Genomic DNA, 22,852 nt, shown 5'->3' on the forward strand with positions numbered 1-22,852 from the left:
CATGTATCGACTTCTTGATTCAGAACGGAGTCGACGTGAAAATCCTTTGGCCCGATGGGCGATCTGCGCTCCACATAGCGGCCAATGAGGCTTACAGCGTGCGCACTCTACGCTATCTAATTGAGAAGTATGGTGTTACAGATATCGACCGACAGGATCAGTGGGGCTGGACACCTCTCCATTATGCCATCGATTCGCCGACCAATAGGCGCAAGGGTGGGAGTTGTGAAAAGGCTAGGTATCTGCTGGCAAAGGGAGCAAGTCCTTTCAAGGTTGGCGAGGTGCACCGATTCCCCCGATTGCACGTAAGCAATATATTTGACAAGCCCATGAAACCATTTGAACTAGCTAGGTTCCTCGGTGAGCATGTACAAGAAAAGTTGTCAAGGGATATGGAAAGTGTTGGAATGACTCCGATCGAAAGCGGTGATTCCGATGATAACGAGGAGTTTTTCGACGCTGAGGAGTGACGATCAAAATTCATCTCTAATGAGAGGGTGTCGTTGGTAATAAAAGCTCTACCAACTTGGTATTGACAGAACTCAATCTTCATGCATCTAAGATATCAACGAACCGTGAGAAAGGGAAAGTGTGTATCGGCGTTGTGGACAGCGTTATGCCTGCGGTTAGAGTTGGCTGAGGAGACCGGGATTGAAAAGGGAGGATTGCGTACCAGTCAGCCATGTCATCCTCTTCACGGGTGAATGGCATGACAAATGCGGGCGTGTGTCGTCGCCTCTGTGGACGTGATATCGTGAAAGGAGTCGAGGGTGGCGCGGGCGAGCTGTGAAGCAGGAGAATGGCGCGCCGGTGTAAATCTTTGGGCCGAAGAAGATCTTGGGTGCATTGCTGATGGAGATTACGAGCTGGTCCTGGGACTAGATACGCCGGGCGTATATGTAACTTGGAACACGCTATGGGCGTGCCTGGGGTGCGTAAATAGATAAACCCACTGCTCTTGACCCGCATAAAAGGCAGTGGAGCTATTCAGGCTGCCTGATGAGAGGACACTTGAATACGCTCAAGATAATGGATCTTAGACCATGAACGAAGAAAGGATTATGCAATTGAGCTCGAACGCTACACTAAACAAACACGCCTCCCACTTCCCCACCCACCACCCTTAATAACGCTATGCAAAACAATAATACAGCACTTCAAGCAGCCACACCCAGCGCAGCAAGCCTTCCCCTGACATCCGTGGGTCTCATCGCCTGATTGACAACCACACTAGCCATGGCGCCCATCCGCACCACGCTCATATACCCCGGAACAACCTCGTTCGCCAGCACCTCGACACACTTCACAACCTCCTCTTTCGATAGCGGAGTACGGATCGAACTTTGCAGAGACTGCACTAGCGAGGCTAGCGAAAACGAAACGCGTAGACCGGGTTTGCTGGCGCAAAGAAGAGAGAGTATGTGCAACACTTCTTGAGCGCGCTGGAGCGCGGCTTTGCGCTGGAGTTCAGCGGGCGAGGGCGGCGTGGGACCGGCAGCTGCAGCGGCTTGCTTCGCGAGGATGCGGTCGAGGAGGTTGGTTTTCCGGACGGAGGCGAAGTCTGTCATCTTCGTCTGGACCGCTTGTGCTTGTGCCTGAGTCTGCTGCGGAGCAGGCTCGTTCTCCTTCCCCGTTGTCTCCCTCGCTTTCTTCTGCGCCCGGCCTTGCTGCACGCTGTCTTTGAAATCGCGGAGCCTCTTCCGTCCTTTCTCTTGCAGGGGAGCGACAGCGGTGAGCGAGGCGCACGGCGCAATGTCTGCGTGCGGAAGCTGGGCGATGAACTTGGTGATTGAGGGCTCGCAGGTGAAGGGCTGGATGCTGGGTTGCTTTGCGTCGGTCTTTCGCGGTCGTCCGCGGCGCTTTGGGGTCGCAGTCGGGCGCGCGGGTGTCTTCGTCGCGACAGTCCACTGCCTCCACAAATGATCCAGGCTCTCCATAAACATGACCTTCAGCGCTTCTTCGTTGAGTGTGCCAAACCCTCCCATCGTCTTGTGCTCGTCGCGCATCTCGAGGCAGATCTTTCCGCGCCCGTAGTCGGAGAGGTAAAAAGGGTCGTTGCACCCAGCGGGTCCATGGCCCAGGACACCAACAACCAGGCGGATATCATCGTACGTAACTTTCCGCATCCGCCAGACATTCGACACCGAGCCCGTTAGGTCCCTCAGATCGACAGGCGTGGCGGTCCCATTATGCGCGTAATGCAGCGACAGCGCGGTAAGAAACGAGGAGTGCAGTGCGAGGAGATTGACGAGTTCGGTTGGCAGCGTGCCCGATGAATAGATGGGCGACATTGTTACGGTAATCGATAGTAGATTGAATGATACGGTAGAGAGATATGATAGAACAATGTCACGGGAGGAATATCGGAGTGGTAATGGAGTCGAGACTGTGAATGAGGGGAGTTGAGAGAGTTGTTATGAGGTCGAGGGGCTGGCAAAACAGCGCTAGTGCGGCAGGGGTACGCGCATTGTCGCGTTTCGACGTGTCGGCCAATTAGCGACGCGTCGTCGCTGGAAAGTGGAATTTCTGCGACAGCATTATACGATGGATGCAGTGCAGTCCTGATCGCTTGAGGTACGATAGCCAGTGCGAGATTCGAAATGTCGGTGAAAGAGAGAATTTATCCTGGATGTAGACAGCGAACGCGTCCAGTGAACTGAAACCATCCACTCAGTCTCTCCCTGCCGACGAAAGTGAAAGTGAATAGCTGGAAATGGCATGGCAAATTGCAACATGGGTATTGGGCAATGTTGGCGCATACTGAAGAGTATCAAATGGTGCGGGAAGGGATGCGCAGGCGCTGTACATTGAGCGCCGACGCTAGAAGTAAAATATCAGGACAGAACCAACCAGAACGTAAGTAGGACTGTTACGAGTGCATCAAAGATTACGGAGCTTAACGAGAAGACGGATATGTGAGACTGGAGTTGATGCTATGACAAAAAGACCTACTATCACTACAACCTATGCAGAGTGCCGGCATGCATCATTCGGAGTGCGGCAACTAAAGATATAACAGGTCCGCGATCAGCCGTCCACCTCTCTTCAATGGCGTTCACAGTCATTCTTACTCCTCTTTACTTCCCGCCGAACCAAGAGCCAAACCAGCTCTTTGTCTCCCTTGCACCTTCCGTGACCTTCTTGTCGAACTTGTCCACAGCCGCATTGAAGTCCTTGCCGGTTGTTTGCCTGGTCTCCTCGAGCTTCTTGCCCGCGTCCTGGCGGTAGGCGTCGAGCGTTTTGCCGGCCTTGTTCACTTCGGCTTTGGCCTCGTCGGCCTGTTCAACATCGTTAGCTCAAGGCATCAACGTCACCCGCTGAGCGGTGATCTTGTAGGGAAATACACAGTACATACCATGCTCTGTGCTTTCGCGCGCACCGTCTCGTAGCCCTCCTCGCCTGCCTTCTTTGCTTCCTTTTCGCGGCCGGGCATCTCGCCCCTCACTTTCGCGGACGCAGACGCGGCATCATCTATGCAGGTTAGCTTCGTCGCCCGACATTCGATGGTACAATGATAGGTGACATACGTTCCAGCTGCTTCTGCGCAAGCTTCGGGTCTCCTCCAGCGCTGTACAGGTAGTACGCGCCCCCGCCGACCGCGGCAAGACCACCAAAGGTGAGAAGGCGCTTTCCAGACATGGTTGTAGATGGATTGGGCTGTAGACGCGCAAATCGAGCAGCTTACTTTGATATGTCGTTTGTATGTGCAGGATCCGGGGTACTTATGGGTGGGGTGATTCTATACGAGGATGCGGAGGCTTCAAGGCACTGCATGGTTATGACGTATCAGATTAAGCACGGGCCAGCGCCGCGGCCTCTTGTGAACTGGATCGTCAGCTCCAACAAGTCCACGATATTCATCGCATGTCCTTTGCTTCCTATTCTTCTTGTGCCAAGTGCTGGTGCAAGTTCGTTTATGCTGTTCCGTTGTAATTGCATTCTCTAGTGTCTACTGCATCGTGCCGCGTCTGGTCGCTGCCCCTAATTCTAGCGCTTGCCCCAACGCTCTTGCCTAGCTGTCACCCAGCCTCATGGTTCCACCATAGCAACGGCGTGAAGCCTAACACTACTTCCTTCTTTCACCCACTACCACCACAACATGGCGGAGCCGCAGATTTCTCTCGTCGACCACACCGACGGCGAGCAGACACCCGAACGACGCCCCGAGCAACCACCACCGAGCGCATCCTCACACATCGACGTGCTATACGAGAACCAGCGCGGCTGGTTTGTCTTCGGCATACCGCTCTTCTCATCGAAAGCGCTGTGGAATCTCAAGGTCGACCAGGCGCCCTGGGTCGACGCGAAGCTCAAGCCGTCGCCCGTGAACATCACAAACGCACAGGTACCTGACCCTAGCTGGGTATGGGAATGGAAGAGCTGGTATGTGGACATGAGCCATGATGTAGATGAGGAAGGGTGGGAATACAGTTTGTGGTTCAGAGGTGCTGTGTGGCATGGAAATCACCCTTGGTTTCACAGCTTCGTGCGGCGGAGACGTTGGCTGCGGAAACGGGGGAAGCAGAAGCTACCCCCAAAGACGAAGGAGAACAGGGAGAGGCTGTTTGGAGAAACGTTCAGCATCGGCACGACTCTGGCGAGGACGAGCACGTTCGCGGCCAGCTTGCAAGAAACTAGGGAGCAGTCGCTCGAGGAAGAAGTCAGAGACATTGCGACGTTGATGAGGATGCTAAAGAAGGCGGCCATCGATCGGGAGAAGATCATTCTGATCAACAAGTTCATTGATGAGGGCGGCGAGGAATTGCACTACTTGGCCGACCAGGTATGCCCACCTGAGGTCTACATTTCTGTTTGTTTTTCCGAATATTGACGACGCTAGATACCGGCCATAATGTCTATGCTCATATTCCAAAACTCGCGCCGCCAGCTCCTCTCCACACTGATGAACACCTTCGACGCCGCAAAGGAACACCGCCAAGAGCATAAGGAGAGAGGCGAATCTGAGAATGAAATGGAAGAACGCAGGATCAATAACCTGCTGAAGGCGGTCGAGGCTGCTGACGCAGAATGCAAGAAGCTGGAGTACTGGAGCGACATCCGGAAGCTGGCTGAAGAGGGGGCCGCTGGTAATGCCACGGACCCGGGAAGCGGCTGGGATCATAAGTGGCAGGGCCTCGATGGAAGTGGCGCTGCCCACCCCTAAGCCTGCGGGATGGCCAAGGACGAGCCCGTCGGAGTTGTCAACAGGAGGAAGTAGACAGGTCGACACCATTGATACCCAAGGCGCTTGGCTACTTCATACGAGTTTACCGTTGCGTTACATATATAATCTATTGTTCAGCAGAAGAGACTCACTATGGATAACTTTACACGCCCGATATTTAGGCGCCATTCTGCTCACTACTGTCTGGCTCTGACGCGGATCGGGCCGTGAATATCCTCGAGCTTTGTCGTAATAATGGCTTGGCCCTTCTGTAGCAGCTCAACTACTCCATTCTCTCTTAGCTCCCACACTACCGATCTTATCTTGTCCATCGTATCTCGCCATCCCGATGCATTCAAGATTTCCAATTCTTTCTCCGATAACGCGCGGGCGATCTCGGAAGGGCAGATCGTCTTGAGCCACTCTCTCTTCTCCAACAGTCTCCGCGCATGTTCCTCAATGATGTCTGTCTCTTTGTCTGATAACTGCATCTCCGCCATTCTATCCACTCAATATCAGACGAAAAAGAAACGATCCTAACCCCCAACCATGTAATGATGCGATTCTCATCATCAGGAATCTCTTGGCGCGCTAGATCAGCGCGGGGTTTAGCGGTCTAGCTTTGCTTCTGCAGGGATGCAAATCTTTCGCGCCAGTTGACGTCAGATCCAATCAGCGTAGCGTGCAACCCGAGAAGCTCAACACATAAGTCAACGGGAACCGAAGGGAGGGCCGGAGAAACGTTGGACGGGTGACAGGGACCAAAGAATGCCGTGTGTGAGGCCAAGAGCGGCACTGCCCCACGTCGCCCGAGCGCCGGGGGTATTTGTACGGCCGCGTGGGACGGTCTTTCCCTCCTCTTCTGCTTCTCCCTTTCTTGGGTTTCTAGCTGCGAGGCACACGCCCTTCCAGCAGCAATTGAACGCGACACCACGATTGGATCAGCTGCGAATTTTGGGAGTCCGGTACTGCTCGACGATAAGGATGTCATCCCAGGAACTGGAAAGCCAGCCTCCGAGCCAGGTCAAGAAGTACCTGCAGCAGAGCCATGACCGCATCTTCGAGAACAACAAGAGGTGGGCCGAGGAGCAGAAGGCGAAGCATCCCGAGTTCTTTACGAACTTGAGCGCGGGTCAGAGCCCGGATTATCTATGGATTGGTGAGTCAATTGGCCCGCGATCGCGCCCATATCTCCCTCCCAGCCTTCTCCGCGGGTTAGACAGCTTTGAGCTGCATTGGATCATCGATTGGCATATAGGAAAAATGAGGCGAGGGCTAATAAATTTGATAAGGCTGCTCCGACTCCCGCATACCCGCCGAAGCCATCACCGGCCTCGGGCCCGGCGAAATGTTCATCCACCGCAACATTGCCAACCTCGTCTGCAACACCGACCTAAACGTCATGTCTGTGGTCAACTACGCAGTGCGACACCTCCACGTCAAGCACGTCATCGTGTGCGGACACTACGGCTGCGGCGGCGTCAAGGCCGCCATGACCCCGAAAGACATGGGCCTCCTCAACCCCTGGCTGCGCAACATCCGCGACGTGTATAGGCTGCACGAAGCGGAGCTCGATACGATCGAAGACGAGGAGAAGAAATATGATCGGCTGGTCGAGCTGAATGTGGTGGAGCAGTGCAGGAATGTGATTAAGACGGCAGCGGTGCAGCAGAGCTATGCCAGGGGCGGGTTTCCGGTTGTCCACGGGTGGGTGTTTGGGTTTAAGGATGGGTTGCTGAAGGATTTGGAAATCGATTTTGAGGGCCAGTTGAAGAGCATTCAGAAGATTTATAACTTGACGGCTGATGCGTCGGAGGGGTCGTAGAGGAGGCGAGCGGGAGCGGGCGTGCCGGCGTCGATTGGGATAAGACGTTAGATGGACAAGCGGGTAGACTGGAGTACGCGTAAAAAGGAACACATTTTATATCGCTTGAATTTGAATTCAATACCACAGGACTTCCCGTGTGGCTACTATGCTAATCAAGTTCAGTCTCACACATTGTTCTACCATCTCACTTAGGGCCCCCATATTCCGTTGTTCATTCGATCTTGGAAGGAATTGTAGGCATCTAGACGGTAAATCGAGAGAGTAGTTGCGCGTCATCGAAGAGGGCAGATCCGGTGCAGTGGTTCCTACGATAAGACGTGATGGCCAGTCCTCTTGTGGTTTAGCCTCGCCAACGTCCACGGGACGTTTCGTCCGACCTTCATTCCTGCCTCTCTGCCCGAAGCCGCTCTCTTCATCCAACGACATCATCTGCATCCTTGAGCAGAGCAACTCTTAAGGCAACCTGTTCTCCCTCTTCATTCTCGTTAGCTGTGCGAATCGCGTACCAAACAGGTATCTGCCTTCTGCACGAGCTCCTCGACCTCATGTTCAGCCAGTTTGTACGGGAGCTGGACCACTTCTTTGGCTCTGAGGCTGAAGCCTATAGGCACTTAGATTGAAGGAGTCACGGTACTATCCCCGCACTACCGAATATTACACTTCTGAACCGCGAAGGCCCTGTCGACTTTTCACCTTTATTTCATACTCCGCCATTCGGGCAGCAGGTCCTATGAACGATGCCTTACACCCAGGTGATCACGCTCACACGACCGCCTGAACACGTACCCTCCGCATTGTTTTGCACGCTCGTAGTGGATCGGGGCGGTCCATCAACGCTTGCGTGATGATTCTGGTGGGCCGTGAAATCGAAGGCGCTTATACCCTCCATCCCCCTTGCTGGCGTATTCCTACCCGGATCTAATGGGGCCGGCACGAAAACGGATCCACGGGAGTCTTCGGCGCCCCGGGCAGTGGATGCCCGGTTAGGGGGCGCTGAATCATCACCATAGCCAACATAAACGGCCTTTGTGCCCATGGTGCACACCGTGAGCTGACGACCCATTCCGGACTCCGCTGCAAAAGCATCCTCTTCTAATCTCACGACCACTTCCACGGCTTTTTCGTCTTCCACGACTTCTGGATGACGCTTTGCAAAGTAGCGGGCGTATTTCCAGAGCGACCTAACAAGGCACCAGCGTACGAAAAGCCGTTGGGGCAGCGTAGGACTTATAAGTAACAGCTTGCGACGTTTATTCCCGTCAGGGCAATCTTATACGGCAGGTAATACACGTATAGCACCACCTAGCCAATGCGCTCCTTCTTCCGCGGCAGATGGACTTCATTGAAGATTACGACGTTGATGAGATACATCACGATCGTTGAGGCGAGCAATATCCAACAAAAAGATGGCCGGACGTAGAATGAGATCGGGAGGATGAAGGGCGTCATCAGGTAGAGAAGTGTTTCATAAACCTGGCTGCGTCGTCAGGGGCCGTTCACTCGCTATCAGAGAGCATCTTGCCTCCTGGAACACGAAAATCTTAGCTCCGATCTCCCACCAATCCAACTTTCAGCTGCTGAAGATAGACAGCATCGAGACATAACGGATGAAAAGATCGGAATTAGGGGTTACCGGCGTGTTTGGAGGCTTAGGCCAAGAGAGTATTTATCGGGCTTATCCCGAAGGCGAAGTCACACCGTTCGCCGACCTCAGCATCTTCCGCGACTTACACATACATTGTCTGGAGCGTGACATTGAACCTCCTGGCGGGAAGGCTGGCTCAGAACCAGCCCTGGGTCTCTTTCTTCCAAGATGTAAGAGCTCCCAGCGCAGAGTTCTCATTGTTATCGGGCCTATTTCCAGGGGTTTGTGGACTAAGGGGTTTGGAACGCTCCGCCGCCATCTCCAACAATGCGCCTTCCACCGACATCAGCACTTGGTCAGAAGCATCAGGGACCGTCTAAAAACAGACAAAGACCATCATGATATCACCACGGTTGATCGCTTGTGAGGAAACGTATTCGAGGCATAGGTTTCGGGTCGAATGCGAATAGGCGACCTAAACTCCAACTGGAAGCACCGAGTCTCTTTCACGAAAGTATCTTCCCGACCACAAATTTAGAGCCTCCCGTTCCGGCAACTACTGTAGCGTGATCCAATGTCCGCAGAGCTGAAGCGCCTTGCTAGACACGGGTCTCCCTCCGAGCGAAACTCTAGTAAAGTCTCAGTCTCAGTCTAATTATAGACGGCGAGCTGCACAATAGAAGTAGGTTGTCGGGACTGCTTTGTGCCTGGGTGGCCTTCACGGAAGGTTGCGCTCTTGACCCATGGAACAAAGACATAGTGTACTAACGTTCCCTTTGACTCAACCCAGTATCGGCCACACAACGCCATTATTCATGCCCAGTAGCTGCACAGTAGGGGATATAAAAGCCTCTCCAATTCCTGCCCCGGAATCTTCTTTCCTCCCCCAACAAACCACAGCAACAAACAACATCCAAAGCAACATCAATATTCAACGAGCCTTTGGCGGGTGGGAGGCGCACGAACAAGTGGTAATGAACATCCACGAGCGCCGATGGGAAAAGGCTCAAAAGTTCAGCAAAGCGAGGACTGTGCAAGGTGACAAAGACTTGCATGGCAAGGGTGCGTGACTAGGTCCCCCGTTCCTCGCTCATACTCCACACATTTTTTTTGTGGGTATATAGCTGGACGCCCCTGGATTCAAAGTCCGGGGAAGAGAGGACGAACTAGGTAATTACGTACTGGCGTAGGCCTGTTGCCTGGGGAGTCCTCTAAAGGGATTCGAAAGAAACCCGATTTTTTTGGTCATAGCGGTGCCGGGTAATTACGTTCTGGTGAAGGCCAGTTACCCGGCGATGCCGCTAGGAGAACCCCTACGTATTGAGTAGGCTCGTTCCCCGTTCAGGACGAACTCCGCATCGGTGATCGATGCGGGGCAAAAGTTGTTGCTTTTTGGGCGGAGTGTCTGAGCGTTCTCGTTTTCGCTTGCATTTCGTAAACCACTGGACTTCGGTTGATTATTTCCTGAAGCGTAGTACTTTTTTGCTGTTTGTGTGCCCACTGGGAATAACGATGGGGGGGCGGTCCCCGTGGGCTTTAATCCCCCCTTTTTTAACCACCTCACGAGGCGATACGCCGGGGACGGCGCCTGTGAGTCTTCTTCCCCTATTTTATGGTTTAAAACCCACGAGGCGATTACGCAGGGAACGGCGCCCGTGGAGTACATTCCCAATTTTAAAACATCGCGATGGGGGCTGGTCTGACCTGGTTGAACATAATCTCCAAGGTCGGGGGTGGGCGAGACCGGGTAAGGTCCCATTCGCATTCGTTTCTCTCGATGACCGTCAGCAGTGCTGCGCTCCTCAAGAGACCCTTTTGTTAATTGGCTTCCTGCTTCCGAGCAGTTGAGGAATTTGGTTACGTTTTAAAACCGACGAGGTGGGGGTCAGTCCATCAGTGCAAGTAAAATGCCTGATAGGGGACAGGGGAGGGCTGAGTAAGGATCCCATCTTCGTCATTTTTTTAATGGTTTAAAGTGGTCTCGGCCACATTTTTCTGAGCTTGGTTTTGAGCTCAAGATTTTAAAGGCTTCGGCCAGCTTCGTGGAGCCTGCTTTGGGGCTCTGTTCAGCTTTTTAAACCGGCGCGTGGGGGCCAGTCCATCAATGCAAGTAAAATGCTTGATAGGGGTCAGGGGAGGGCTGGGTAAGGGCCTGCGTGTCATTTTTATTTTAATTTTTTTTTAACGCAGGTTGTGCAGTAATGCCACCTGCACCTCCTATATAGCTGGAGCCTTGGCGTGGCTAGGAGGCCTGAGGTCGTAAGACTACGAATGCCAGCGGAAGTTTGGGTCACCGAGTGAATACTGCGGGATGCTCTAAGGACTAAATCTAGGCGAGTGCTTTCGCACTCTGGGTTATCCGGGGAAGTACTCTTGGAAGTTTTGTAACGTCCGCCCATGGGTGGCGGAAAACCAACCGTACCGGAAAATATAAGGGGTAGTTTGACTTTACACGACTATAACTCTGTGCAAACTTCAATATATAACGTCAATCCTCTCGTCGCGAAACGCACGGTGTAGCGAAACAGATTTGCCTTTAAGGTCTTCTTATTTTTTTTCCCGCAAATGTAACATCCCTCACTGCGTAGCGAGAACCACACCGTAGCGAGATGAATCTACTATTTCAGCACTATAAGTCTTCCCCACGCGGGGAATAACTTCCATCGCTAGTCCGGTCACCTTCTTCAGCTATTTCTACACGTCGTACTAGCATACAGTAGGAAAATTACTATCGCGTTAGTATCGCCGCCGATTGGACCGTCATTGCTTTAGGATCTGTATTTAACGCTTTACCCTATCCGACAGCGACTGCTAACACTTGTTCCGATTTCGGAGCTCAAACACTCGAGCGCTGTGAGCAATAATTTACCTACCTGAATTTCAGAGTTAGTAGGCGTGAGGCTGAGAAATCCGAGAGTTTCGCCGAGGGGTCCTCGTATACTGCCGCTAGGGCGACGCCCAATATGTATTAGTGGTAATCTATCCTCTGTATCGAATCTTAGCGTCGTTATGTTATCTGTGGCTAAAGCCCACGTGAGTGCCAAGCATGTTTGTCTGCTTTGCTCAGTTTGTTCAGTTTGGTCGAGCCTCACTGGCACTCGTTGCTGGCTGAACTGCCTCACAACTGACCACCATTACTATCACTACAGCAAGCTAATATGGATAAAGCCAGTCGTGTACTGGCCGAAGGTGTCCCCGAAGGCATACCTAACACCTGGTCTGCGCGAGCCGCACACGGCAACGTCCCGCTATCTACTCTCCACCATCGCGCACGCGGACGACGCTCGAGAGAAGCCAAAGCGCAAAGCTAGCAGTACCTTACACCATGCGAAGAGAACGCTGTCGTCAATTTCCTATTACATATGACTTCTCTAGGACAATCTGTACGAATGAAGTATGTAGAGTCACTAGCGTTCAGTGCAACCTACTGTCGGGCTCGAGCGGATAGACCACAGAAGCCTCCGGGCGTTAACTGGGCTAAGGCACTCGAAAAACGCCGCCTAGAGATCGTAGCGAGAAAGAAGCGGGCGCAGGACTGGAACCGGTTTAATATCTATGACAAGGTCTTAGACTAGTTCGAAGTGATCGGAAAGGAGCTACAAAGCGTCTTACCAGAGAATGTTTACAATATGGATGAGACTAGAGTTATGCTAAGCATGCCTAACTCTGTTAAAGTCCTTGTTAGTAAGGATAATATACAAGGTAGCTGTAGAGGCGCGCGCGTCAAGCGGACTATGGTAACTACAGTAGAATGTATCTCCGCCGATGGTAGGTGTCTCAATCCTATGATAGTCTGGCCCGCCTTAACCTATCGAGCTAACTGGACTACCTTCTCGACCCCTGGCTGGGTCTATGCTCTCTCCGAAACAGGATTTTCAGATTCCTATATTAGCTTACAGTGGCTAAAGCTTGTCTTCGATCCTTAAACTAAAGAACGGGCTTGTGGTAAACTACGTATACTAATATAGGATGGTTTTGGCACCCACGAGACCCTTAAGATTCTAGAGTTCTGCTTTGAGAACAGTATTATTCTATGCCGTCTGCCCTCTCACACCTCTCACAAGCTCTAACCATGCGATGTCGCAGCTTTTGGACCGCTAAAGGCAGCCTACCGCGAACAAGTTAAGCGAATAGAGCGAGGAGGTGTTAACACTATCGGCAAGCAACATTTCACTTATCTTTACAGTCCCGCAAGGGACATTGCACTTACAAAAAGGAACATCCTCGCAGGATAGAGAGGAAGCGGTTTATTTCCATTCAATTCTAATAGAGTGCTCGCTAATATACCTAAACCACCTCCACCTCCCGTCGAACTAACGATTCCGATAAGTAATGCGACGACGACGCAGCCTCGATACGATGCATTACAAACGCCTGCAACGCCAAAATCAGGAGCAGATTTAGCAAGGCTGCTTGACATGATCGAACATGTACCCAAAGAACCTAATAACGAAGCGAGCATCTAACGCAGAGATAGGCTCCAACGTAAAGTCTCCCACGCCGCCCAGACATTCCTTGCGAAGAACGCCCTCCTTCGCGATCATAATAGATTCCTGACTAAAATAAACGATAAAAGCAAAATTCGCCGAGCGACAAAGTCAAAGATACTAGGGAAGGCGAGGGTAATGATATGGGAGGACCTTGAGAAGGCGCGAGAAGCGCGTGCGGAGAAAGAGGCAAAGAAGGCTGCCAAAGAGGCCCGGGAAGCTATTACAGGCAAGAAACGTGGTCGACCCCGGAAGAGTGCTATGGAAATGTCCGAGCCGAAGGCCAAGGTAGCGCGGATAAGTAAGACGCAGATTACAGAATGCGAAGCTGGTCCCTCAGAGCCCAGGGCCAAGGCCGCGCGGAGAAGTAAACTACAGGTAGTAGAAGCTAGTCCCTCAAAGTCTAAGGCAAAGGTTGTACAGAGGAGCGAAGCGCAGGTTGCGAAAGCCGAGGCTGGCCCCTTAAAGCCAGAGGCTGTTGCCCATACGACACCGCAGGCTGAGACTGTGCCGAAGCCATGGAGAGCCCCAGTAGCGCGTATGTGGTAGCGGAGAGTGTATCTTAATCTCGGCGTATGTTGCTCATTTTATGTCAATTCACCTTCTGAGATCGCAGAGTGTTTCCGCTTCAGTGGCCCGTATCTTGGCGACTCGATGTCTGCTCCCTCGCCTTGGCGTGGACTCGCAAGTTGCAACGCTTGGAGTCGATCTTCCAGCGGCTTGCACCATTTCGAAGAAGGTCCCTGGACCAACGTGTACCCAGCCAATGCCCGACTATACATTTCCTTTGCCGCGTCTTCACGACCTGTTCTCGCGTAGAGGTCGCCGGACGCGATAAAGTTGTTCAACGCTGGCAAATACGTCGGTAGAAGCTCGGGCTTAATTGCCTCCTCGTAGCCTTGCAGCGCCCGGTCGTATATGGCCTCTGCCTCCGCCAGCCTGCCTTGGTTCAAGTAGAGGGTGCCTAGGTTGTTGACCGTATCGAGTGTCGATGTGTGCTTCGCTCCAAGTGCCTCCTCCTTGCCCTGCAGCGCCCAATTGTACATGGCCTCTGCCTCCGCTAGCCTGCCTTGGTCCGCGTAGAGGTTGCCTAGGTTGTTGACCGTCTTGAGTGTCGATATGTGCTTCGCTCCGAGTGCCTCCTTGCCTTGCAGCGCCCGATTGTACATGGCCTCTGCCTCCGCTAGCCTGCCTTGGTCCGCGTAGAGGATGCCTAGGTTGTTGACCGTCTCGAGTGTCGATATGTGCTTCGCTCCAAGTGCCTCCTCCTTGCCCTGCAGCGCCCGATTGTACATGGCCTCTGCCTCCGCTAGCCTGCCTTGGCCCGCGTAGAGGGTGCCTAGGTTGTTGACCGTCTCGAGTGTCGATATGTGCTTCGCTCCGAGTGCCTCCTCCTTGCCCTGCAGCGCCCGATTGTACATGGCCTCTGCCTTCGCCAGCCTGCCTTGGTCCGCGTAGAGGTCACCCAGGTTGTGCAGTGCCCATTCCATTCCCTTAATATCCACCTTGCCGTTCCTAACAAACTTTTCATGTCGCGCAACATGTTGGAGCAGCCGCTGCTCTAGGAGCCACCATTCGTCTACATCCCTACTAGGGACTTCGGATGCCACACAAGTTAGAGCTAGCTGTGCCATACTGTCATCCCACTCGCTGTTTAAGACAGATATCGTCCATGAGTGCACACAGCTATGCACTCCGTACCCTCTAGACTCAGATGGTTGGCTAAGCGAAGGCTCTGGGTGAGCTAGGCCGTATTCGCATAGTAGTCGAACTGCTTTATTAAAGCTTAGCTTGTTCTCGGTAACCTTCTGTATCCGCTTATCGTCCGCAAAGTGTGCATGTCGAAGAAGTTCAAACCACATGTCTTGCTTGTCGAAATAGGCCCACAGCTTGAGCAACTGAGCCGACGCTACATTCTGTTTTCGTATCTGATCGAGCGTGACCTGCCATGTTGTATATAGTGACCGGTCTTCGTATGAGCTCAGCGTTGGACTTGTGGTCTGGAGTTCTAACCATGATGCCTCGTACAGCCGAAGATACTCCGCGAAGCTGTCGGTCACGTGCTCTAGGTAAGCACCAGCTGTGGAGAGAGCGAGAGGCAGGCCATCCAGCTTCGAGACGAGCGCTTTCGCATTAGAATCTGTATCGTTAGCCCTGACCAGCCTATTTGACAATTATATAACTCACCGTCTTCAATGCCTCCCCTTCCGGACGTGTTCGCTAAAATCTTGAGCCCGTCCTCCAGAGCTGTCAACTTCTGAACGTGGAGCCGCCGACCTTGGGTAACTCGCGCTGAGCGTGTTGTGATAATAATCGATCCGTGGTCACTTTCGGGCAGATATTTACGTATATCCACTGTCGTACGGTCAAAACTACCAGGGGTTCGGGGGTTGTCGTAGTTATCGTAGATCAGCAGCCAACGTGCATTTCCCGGGAGATCGAGCCAGGCCTTGACTGCACTAACCACTCGATCGAGGTCTCCTTCCAGGTCTATACCACCGAGCACTCTCGTCGAGGGGTGATACTGCAGGACTTGCCGCACGATGCCGCGAAAGCTGAGCCGGAGAGAGTCTTCATCATTCGCATTCAGCCAGAAGATCGCTGTGTGCTTCTCCTTATGCCGTCTGACGTATTCGACTGCTAGCTGAGTCTTCCCAATCCCTCCTAGCCCGTGAAGGACGACGGCCGCTCGGCTGCTGTGACCGTAGAGCAGCTCATGCATCTTCGACAGCTCCTCCTCTCTAGCCACAAACTGTGCGGCTTCAGCAAACGACCTCAGATTGAGTCTGACGGCATATTGTTCAAAGTCCGCACCTGTGCTAGTCAGTTCTATCGATCTAGTCGGCACATCTAGGCAAGATATTACCCTTGTACAGCTTGTGGATCTCTTCCTCTAGCCGCCGGAAGGCTTGATCTCTTCTTTCCCCATAGATTAATGGCATAGAAACATCGAAGATTCCGAGCAGACAATATACTTCATCCTCTTCAATCGTGGTATTGCGGCGCTCGGCCCAGGACCTCCGCTCGCTGATGCTGAAGTTCGACAGCGCATCGCCTCGGAGTGCTTTTTCTGGGATGTCCGTGATCTCGTGTATCTCAGCCGCAAGCGACAGTTTGGTACCCAGTCGGTGCCCCTCTGCGCTAAAGAAGTCAACCTCCCTTGGTGCGATCAGCTCTTGAAGCGTCCAGCCTCGTGTAAACCATCGACTCGTCCTAAAGGCCTCCTCCCAAGCCCTTTCACCGCCGGTTCTATTGCCTGGCTTCGACACATCCAAAAGGTAGACGTAGCAGCGCACGGCATTCTGGTACCACCGAAACATAGAGTTGATCGCCGCGCCCAGCTCGACCGCATTCTTTTTGTCAATGCAGCACGTATCTACCCAGAAGTACTGTAGCCCATCAGCTGCGGCCTGCTTCGCGCAGAACTCTATCTTCCTCCACCCGGCCTTGCTGACAGTCTTGCTCATGTCACTGTTGGCTTCCATGTCCTGAAAGGTGACTTCCTCCTGTCCCCATGTGTGAGAGAGTATTGCGTAGGCAGGCACATGATCGCTGGTGGGTTCGCAAAGGATGACAGTACCGTCCGGTCTGCGCTGCAGGAGGCGCATGAGGGCCATGGCTGATGCGCGATATCATGGCAGGCGTGACTCGTGCGGCTCGTTCGGCATGTCGGTGCGAGGTATCTGAGGCTCGAAAGTATGGAGGCAGACGTCGGAGGGACCGACCGTGAGGTGGTGGTGCGGTGGTTGTCGTAGGCGCTGCCCGCGAGGCTGCATCGTGGCGCAGACTGGCCGGTGAAGGGACGCTCATGTCGCCTAAATGTCATTAGAAGCCTTGCGCTGCACACCGAAACCCGGTGCGGATCGTTGCTTTAAAGTAAGGTAAACTTTTGGCTCCTGCACAGCTGTCTCTCAGTGGTGTCAGATCGATTTTACTACAAGGCTCAGCGGTTGCGTGAATCGAATAAGGGAGCCAGACAAGGATAGTACGAGATTTCCACCCACTGATACAGTATCGCTATCGGGGGCGCTGTGCCACAGACCTACCAGCCACAGTCTTGGCTTGTCGACCGCTTAGGCTTATATTACACTGTAATGATTATGTGAGCGTGCAGGCCTACTCGCTTAGATTAAGAGGTACCGATCGGAGTGGCGAACCCTGCATGAATCATCCCTACATTGCCGCCGCAAGGCTAGCGGTGACTAGTTAGTATGATTGCAAGGCTCCGAAGCTGGAATACCATTAAATTATAATTATTTGAAGCTCCAAACGCGTGGCGCTGAAGCCGCAGCGGGGGTGCCCTGATATGTCGCAAAATCGGGCACCGTCGTTCTCGGCGCGACGTGGACGACAAGGCTGGTAATTTTTCAGGTAGCAGCAGGTAGAAGGCAGAGGAAGACCTGGCGCATCTAGTGCAAGCATCACCAGGTAGGAAACTCGATGTGGGAAGATTTTGCTGTCCTTTGAAGACGAGGTACCTATGAATTTTCTCGCTACGGCGTGGTTTCGCTACGCAGTGGAGGATGTTAATATATATTATTTCATAGCTACCGAACTCTTATATATTAGTTTTTGACGAAGAAACTCGTCGTGATTATAGTGCTATCTATCGATTCGTCGACGCCGTTTCTCGCCTCTTCAGCAAACCACCCCTGTCCAGTCGGGGTCAAAAAGGTCTGATGTCATTTCGGGGGCTTGGAAAGGAAGCTTAACTAAAGAATAGTAGATATCTCGCCTTGAAAGCCGCTCTAATCCTAAGGTCAGGCATTCCGAGAGTTTCTCCGATAAGAGCTGGTGTTTCTTATTCGCCTAGCGCACGTGATGTCTCCTTACATACAGTGGTATTAAAGGATATTATTTCTTTTAAGCTATCCCTTTTATGTTACCTGTGGTGCATGAGTTGATTTATTTTTTAGATATTACATCACGTGCCATGTTCTATTGTTGTAACGTGTCCCGCACCGCTCGGCACTGCCCCTCGCTGTGGATTGCGCTCGTCCTCTGCCATCTCATCATCTATCACCAACCTTGACATGGATAAGGCGACCCAAGCACTAGCACGAGGAGTTCCCGATGGTGTTCCTGAATCGTATCGGGCCCTAGCAGATCACAGTGGCGTCCCTTACGCTACCATCTTTTATCGCAAGAACGGCCGACGCTCGATAGAAGAGAAAGCTCAAAGCCAACAATATTTCACCCCATGGGAGGAAGAAGCCCTCGTTAAATTTCTCCTACAGATATCTGATCTTAGACAACCTGTGCAAGTGAAGTATATTCCCGCACTAGCCTTCTGTGTTACCCGCCAGCGACCTATAGCAAGCAGACCACCTCACCCTCCGCATAAGAACTAGCTAAAAGCTTTCGAACGGCGTTATCTAAAGGTCGAAGCGAGACGAGTTAGCGCGCTAGAATGGAACCGCCATAAGAAGAACACCTATGGGAAGATAATACACTAGTTTGAGGTCATTGAAAGGGTATTACGTGACCCGGCTGTTCTCCGAGAGAACGTCTATAATATGGACGAGACTGGCGTGATGCTGTCAATGCTAGGCTCCGTCAAAGTCCTCGTAGGTAAGAACGATGTACGGAAGTATAGAGGTGCACGTGTAAAGCGCACGATAGTGACCGCGATTGAATGCATCAGTGCTGATGGTAGGTATTTAAACCCCATGGTTATCTGGCCAGCCAGCACCCACCGGAGTAATTAGACCACATTCGAGACCCCTGGATGGCAGTATGCGTTATCTGACTCGGGATTTACCGACTCTTATATTAGCCTTGAGTGGCTGAAGCGTATTTTCGACCCTGAAACCAAAGAACGGGCTTACCAGAAACCGCAAGTGTTGATCTGTGATGGCTTCGGGACGCATGACACCCTAGAGATCCTGGAGTTCTGTTTTGCACAGAACATTATACTATGCCGCCTTCCTTCTCACACATCCCACAAGCTCCAGCCCTGCGACGTGGCTGCGTTCGCTCCATTAAAGGCTGCCTATCGTGATTAGGTTGAACGACTAGAGCGAGGTGGCGTTAGCACAATAGGCAAAGAGCATTTCACCTCCCTATACAGTCCCGCAAGGCTAAGAGCATTCACGCCGAGGAACATCAAGTCTGGCTTCGCTACAACTGGCATGTTTCTATTTAATCTAGATAGAGTGATCAGGACTATGCCAAACCCCCCTGCTGAACTAACTATCCCTCAAGCTAGTCCGCAAGACGCACTTCTGCAATCGCCAGTTACACCAGTATCAGCAGAGGGTCTCATGTCACTGCAGAATGTGATCATCAAGCAGGATGCTCATGCCCTTGACGACGTAAGCAAAAAGAGCTTACAGAGACACTTGGAGAAGTTCGCCAAAGCCGCTCAATTATCCTTTGCTAAGGCTGTCCTCCAGCAGAACCATATTCGCCTCCTGTTAGCAATCAACAACGAAGCCAAGGTGCGAAGATCAACTAAACTGGTGGTTCTAGGAACGGCGAAGGGATTGGCGAGGGTCATGAGTTATGCAGAGCTTGATGGAGCACGCCATGGCGGGGCAGACCAATAGGGCTGACAGCGAAGCGCCCGCGCAAGCGCGCATGCCCCAGCTGCGGCCGCTGTGCGTGAGGCTGAAGTCCACGCCGTCTGCAGCCTTCCTTCCATCGCTGCTGAGGCCATGGCCTTCGCAACTCTTCTTATCGATGCATTTGCGCTACAGACTAAGGAGGATCTGAAGTCTGCCCTTGAGTTAGTAGCTGCACAGCGCAGCAGTGCTCCGCAACGCGACGCCCCTCCGCACCTGCAATACGCATGGCGACCGTGCACCGGCTCAGCTTCACGAGGCTGACAGCCAGCACGCAGAACGACGACGAGTTCTGCTTGAAGTAGGGTCACTTTCGCACGTGTCGCGAAAGACCTGCTAACATTCCGCAGTATTGTATTCGTCCACGGCCTGCGAGGCCATCCTCGAGGAACATGGGAGGCAGCCGCAGCCGCAGGAACGACCGAGAGCGCGAGCGCAAGTAATGGCGGCAGCGACACGACCAGGAAGTTCAAGGGCCTAGGGTTTTTGCTCAAGCGACGAACGGCTAAGTCTCCTGCAACGGAGACAGCACAAGCGCACCGCCCCTCCTCTGGCCTCTCCTCCAACCCCACATCATCTTCACCAGCACCGTCATCAGCACCGTCCACCGTCTTCTGGCCAGAAGAGTACCTCGCACGAGACATCCCCCGGGCTTGCGTGTGGACGTACGGATATAATGCCGACGTCATTGGGGGTCTTTTCCAGGCCAACAACAAGAACAGCATCTCGCAGCATGGCCGAGATCTGTCAGTCAGGCTGGAGCGGGAGATTGACAATGGAGTATGAGCTAGGCCAATCGCTAGGTCTTTCAATAGCCATGTCTGACGACGTTGTAGAAACCGCTTGCGTTCGTAGTACACGGTCTTGGTGGTATCATCCTCAAAGATGTAAGGACTTTGTAGTCCGCCAAACAACGCCAACTGTGCTGACTTGCTGCTGCAGGCTATCCGCCGGTCGGAGACAGTGCGCAAGCGGACAAGGCTCATCATCTTTCTTGGAACGCCGCACCGAGGCAGCGCGTATGCAGGCTGGGGCCAGATTGCATCCAACCTCGCCCGCCTGGCGCTGCAGGACTGGAATAAGAAGATCCTCGAGACGCTCGAAGTGAACAATGAAGTGCTGGACAACATCCACGAGGAGTTTAAGACGATTGCGTTCAAGGGGACGATCAAGGTCCACTCCTTCCAAGAGGCACGGGGCGTTACTGGCGTGCGCGGACTCGAGGAGAAGGTGGGTATGTCACAGAAGTTACAGAGCAAAGCTAACCGCTGCAGGTGGTAGACGACTTCTCGTCTAAACTCGACCTTCCACGAGCACTCGAGACTGTCGAGAGCATCGACGCGAACCACATGCAGATGGCTAGATGCAGTAGCAGAGACGACCAGGGCTATCGTGCCATCTCTGGCGTCTTGAAAGCACACGTGCGACAGGAGCTGCAAAGCCAGCAGACGCCGCTTGCTGTTGTTAGAGGTTGTGCTTTAGAAAAGGCGAATACTGCTTGTACGTAAGACCATCACGTGTAGACTACAGTAAGACAAAACGCTTATAGAACATGTCTGCTACCAGCAAGCGACGCCCTGTTCATGGTTCCTTTCGCGAGAGATGACTTATTCGTTGGGCGAGAGGACAGCATCGCCCAAATTGGCGAGCGCAGAGCTGCTGCACCTTCGCACACGCGCACAGCTCTTGTTGGGCTTGGTGGCGTTGGGTTAGTACTGCTCTATACCCTCTTTGGAGACAACAGCATTAACAGGTTATTAGGAAGTCCTAGGTCGCGATCGAGTATGCATATTGAGCTCGCGAAGCAGCACCGTATATGCTAGTAGTGTGGATACACGCAAGCAATTCTAGCAGGTTGTGGCAGGGATACAGAAATATAGCCGACAAGCTTCTACTACCTAAGCGGAAAGATCCTAAGGCAAACTTGTTGCAGCTCGTGCATGACTGGTTATCAAACAGGCGGAACGGGCAATGGCTAATGATACTAGACAACGTAGACGACGACGGCGTCTTCTTCAGCGATGAACAGGATGGTAGACCGCTTGAGAGCTTCCTTCCCCAGACAGCCCACGGAACGATCCTGATCACGTCAAGAAACAAGACTGCCGCGACTAATCTTGTCGGCGGGCACGGCGGCGTCATCGAGGTAGAGCCGATGGGCGAAAAGGACGCGCTAGCGCTGCTTCGCACGCGGGTGCCGTTTAGCGAGTCGGGGCGAGCAGACGCCAAGGCGCTCGTCCACGCGCTAGAGCGCATACCGCTTGCCATCACGCACGCCGCGGCATACATCAAGACAAGAGAAGCAACAACAACGATAGCCGGCTACCTCAAGCTCTTTCGCGAGAGCGAGACCAATCAGGTGCATCTGCTTAGCGGGAAGGAATGGAAGGACATCCGGCGTGACCATAGCATCCGGCACGCAGTGATTGCGACATGGCAGATCTCGTTCGAGCACATCTGGAAGACGCAGCGGCCGGCAGCAGACCTGCTTGCGCTGATGAGCATGTTCGACAAGCAGGGGATACCGCGATGGCTGGTGCAGGGCGCGACTAGCGAGCTGGAGTTTGAGGACGCTTTGGCGCCACTGCTTAGCTTCTGCTTTGTAAAGGCCGAGGTCAGCCAGCAGGCTGTGGCGATGCACCGGCTCGTGCAGCTATCGATGAGACGGTGGCTGGAGGCAGAGAAGGAGCTCGGCAAGTGGGTGAAGGAGTCGATGCAGGCTCTGAGCACGGCGTTTCCAAGCGGGGCCTACGAGACGTGGGAGGAGTGTCAAGCGCTGCTGCCGCACTTGAAAGAGGTCGCAAGCCATGCGACAGAAGATAAAGAAGTGTTGGGAATGCGAGCGACAAGCACGCTGAGAGCAGGGTGGTACTTGCTGCTTAAGGGAGAATACACGGTAGCGGAGGGGTTGTGTCGATCGTCGTTGAACATCCTAGAGACTGTGCTGGGTCGCGAGCACCCAGACACGCTCGTCAGCGTCAGCCACCTTGGATTGGTGCTCGAGAGCCAGGGAAAGTACGAAGAGGCAGAAGCGATGCATCGACGAGACCTTGAAGGGTCAGAGAAGGTGCTTGGGCGCGAGCACCCAGACACGCTCGCTAGCGTCAGCAACCTTGGATTAGTGCTTAAGAGGCAGGGAAAGTACGAAGAGGCAGAAGCGATACATCGACGAGCGCTAGAAGGATATAAGAAGGTGCTTGGGCGCGAGCACCCAGACACGCTCGC

General features: G+C 53.1%; 10 protein-coding genes across 10 annotated transcripts in view; 6 read left to right on the plus strand and 4 right to left on the minus strand.

Annotated features, from left to right (window-relative positions):
- Nucleotides 1-1,051: 1,051 nt before the first annotated feature.
- Nucleotides 1,052-2,385, minus strand: BU26DRAFT_519360 (uncharacterized protein). The gene has a single exon (XM_033829028.1). It carries the CDS (start codon nucleotides 2,289-2,291, stop codon nucleotides 1,158-1,160), a length of 1,134 nt encoding a protein of 377 aa, XP_033684218.1. The 5' UTR covers nucleotides 2,292-2,385; the 3' UTR covers nucleotides 1,052-1,157.
- Nucleotides 2,386-2,742: 357 nt separating this feature from the next.
- BU26DRAFT_551012 (uncharacterized protein) lies at nucleotides 2,743-3,724 on the minus strand. The gene is made up of 3 exons (XM_033832080.1): nucleotides 3,528-3,724; nucleotides 3,356-3,471; nucleotides 2,743-3,278 (listed from the first exon to the last, which is right to left on the minus strand). Exons 1-3 carry the CDS (start codon nucleotides 3,637-3,639, stop codon nucleotides 3,078-3,080), a joined length of 429 nt encoding a protein of 142 aa, XP_033684219.1. The 5' UTR covers nucleotides 3,640-3,724; the 3' UTR covers nucleotides 2,743-3,077.
- A 124-nt stretch (nucleotides 3,725-3,848) lies between these two features.
- On the plus strand, nucleotides 3,849-5,452 carry BU26DRAFT_519362 (uncharacterized protein). Its single transcript, XM_033829029.1, has 2 exons — nucleotides 3,849-4,783; nucleotides 4,841-5,452. The coding sequence occupies exons 1-2, from the start codon at nucleotides 4,100-4,102 to the stop codon at nucleotides 5,162-5,164; spliced, it is 1,008 nt and encodes a 335-aa protein (XP_033684220.1). The 5' UTR covers nucleotides 3,849-4,099; the 3' UTR covers nucleotides 5,165-5,452.
- BU26DRAFT_427564 (uncharacterized protein) lies at nucleotides 5,362-5,655 on the minus strand (the record flags this gene model as incomplete). Its single annotated transcript, XM_033823737.1, has 1 exon — nucleotides 5,362-5,655. One exon carries the CDS (start codon nucleotides 5,653-5,655, stop codon nucleotides 5,362-5,364), a length of 294 nt encoding a protein of 97 aa, XP_033684221.1.
- On the plus strand, nucleotides 5,633-7,142 carry BU26DRAFT_519363 (carbonic anhydrase). The gene is made up of 2 exons (XM_033829030.1): nucleotides 5,633-6,323; nucleotides 6,457-7,142. Exons 1-2 carry the CDS (start codon nucleotides 5,933-5,935, stop codon nucleotides 6,987-6,989), a joined length of 924 nt encoding a protein of 307 aa, XP_033684222.1. The 5' UTR covers nucleotides 5,633-5,932; the 3' UTR covers nucleotides 6,990-7,142.
- A 4,568-nt stretch (nucleotides 7,143-11,710) lies between these two features.
- On the plus strand, nucleotides 11,711-12,152 carry BU26DRAFT_484542 (uncharacterized protein; the record flags this gene model as incomplete). Its single annotated transcript, XM_033825854.1, has 2 exons — nucleotides 11,711-11,819; nucleotides 11,889-12,152. Exons 1-2 carry the CDS (start codon nucleotides 11,736-11,738, stop codon nucleotides 12,150-12,152), a joined length of 348 nt encoding a protein of 115 aa, XP_033684223.1. The 5' UTR covers nucleotides 11,711-11,735.
- A 1,499-nt stretch (nucleotides 12,153-13,651) lies between these two features.
- Nucleotides 13,652-16,681, minus strand: BU26DRAFT_427759 (HET-domain-containing protein; the record flags this gene model as incomplete). Its single annotated transcript, XM_033823751.1, has 3 exons — nucleotides 13,652-15,204; nucleotides 15,252-15,878; nucleotides 15,931-16,681. 3 exons carry the CDS (start codon nucleotides 16,679-16,681, stop codon nucleotides 13,652-13,654), a joined length of 2,931 nt encoding a protein of 976 aa, XP_033684224.1.
- A 1,415-nt stretch (nucleotides 16,682-18,096) lies between these two features.
- On the plus strand, nucleotides 18,097-18,520 carry BU26DRAFT_540568 (uncharacterized protein; the record flags this gene model as incomplete). Its single annotated transcript, XM_033831555.1, has 2 exons — nucleotides 18,097-18,358; nucleotides 18,416-18,520. Coding segments are annotated over 2 exons (367 nt in total), but the record flags the coding sequence as incomplete, so codon positions are not given.
- A 1,213-nt stretch (nucleotides 18,521-19,733) lies between these two features.
- BU26DRAFT_314673 (uncharacterized protein) lies at nucleotides 19,734-21,149 on the plus strand. Its single transcript, XM_033821964.1, has 4 exons — nucleotides 19,734-19,928; nucleotides 19,978-20,407; nucleotides 20,464-20,514; nucleotides 20,570-21,149. The coding sequence occupies exons 1-4, from the start codon at nucleotides 19,855-19,857 to the stop codon at nucleotides 20,906-20,908; spliced, it is 894 nt and encodes a 297-aa protein (XP_033684226.1). The 5' UTR covers nucleotides 19,734-19,854; the 3' UTR covers nucleotides 20,909-21,149.
- A 68-nt stretch (nucleotides 21,150-21,217) lies between these two features.
- The window catches only part of BU26DRAFT_314714 (TPR-like protein), a 2,645-nt gene continuing 1,010 nt past the window's right edge, over nucleotides 21,218-22,852 (plus strand). The window contains exons 1-2 of the mRNA XM_033821965.1: nucleotides 21,218-21,335; nucleotides 21,389-22,820. Of these exons, the coding sequence (XP_033684227.1) occupies nucleotides 21,444-22,820 (1,377 nt within the window). The 5' untranslated portion in view covers nucleotides 21,218-21,335; nucleotides 21,389-21,443. The remainder of the gene's footprint in view (nucleotides 21,336-21,388; nucleotides 22,821-22,852) is intronic.

The sequence above is a fragment of the Trematosphaeria pertusa genome, assembly GCF_010094035.1.
Source record: "Trematosphaeria pertusa strain CBS 122368 unplaced genomic scaffold BU26scaffold_7, whole genome shotgun sequence".
Taxonomy (NCBI): domain Eukaryota; kingdom Fungi; phylum Ascomycota; class Dothideomycetes; order Pleosporales; family Trematosphaeriaceae; genus Trematosphaeria; species Trematosphaeria pertusa.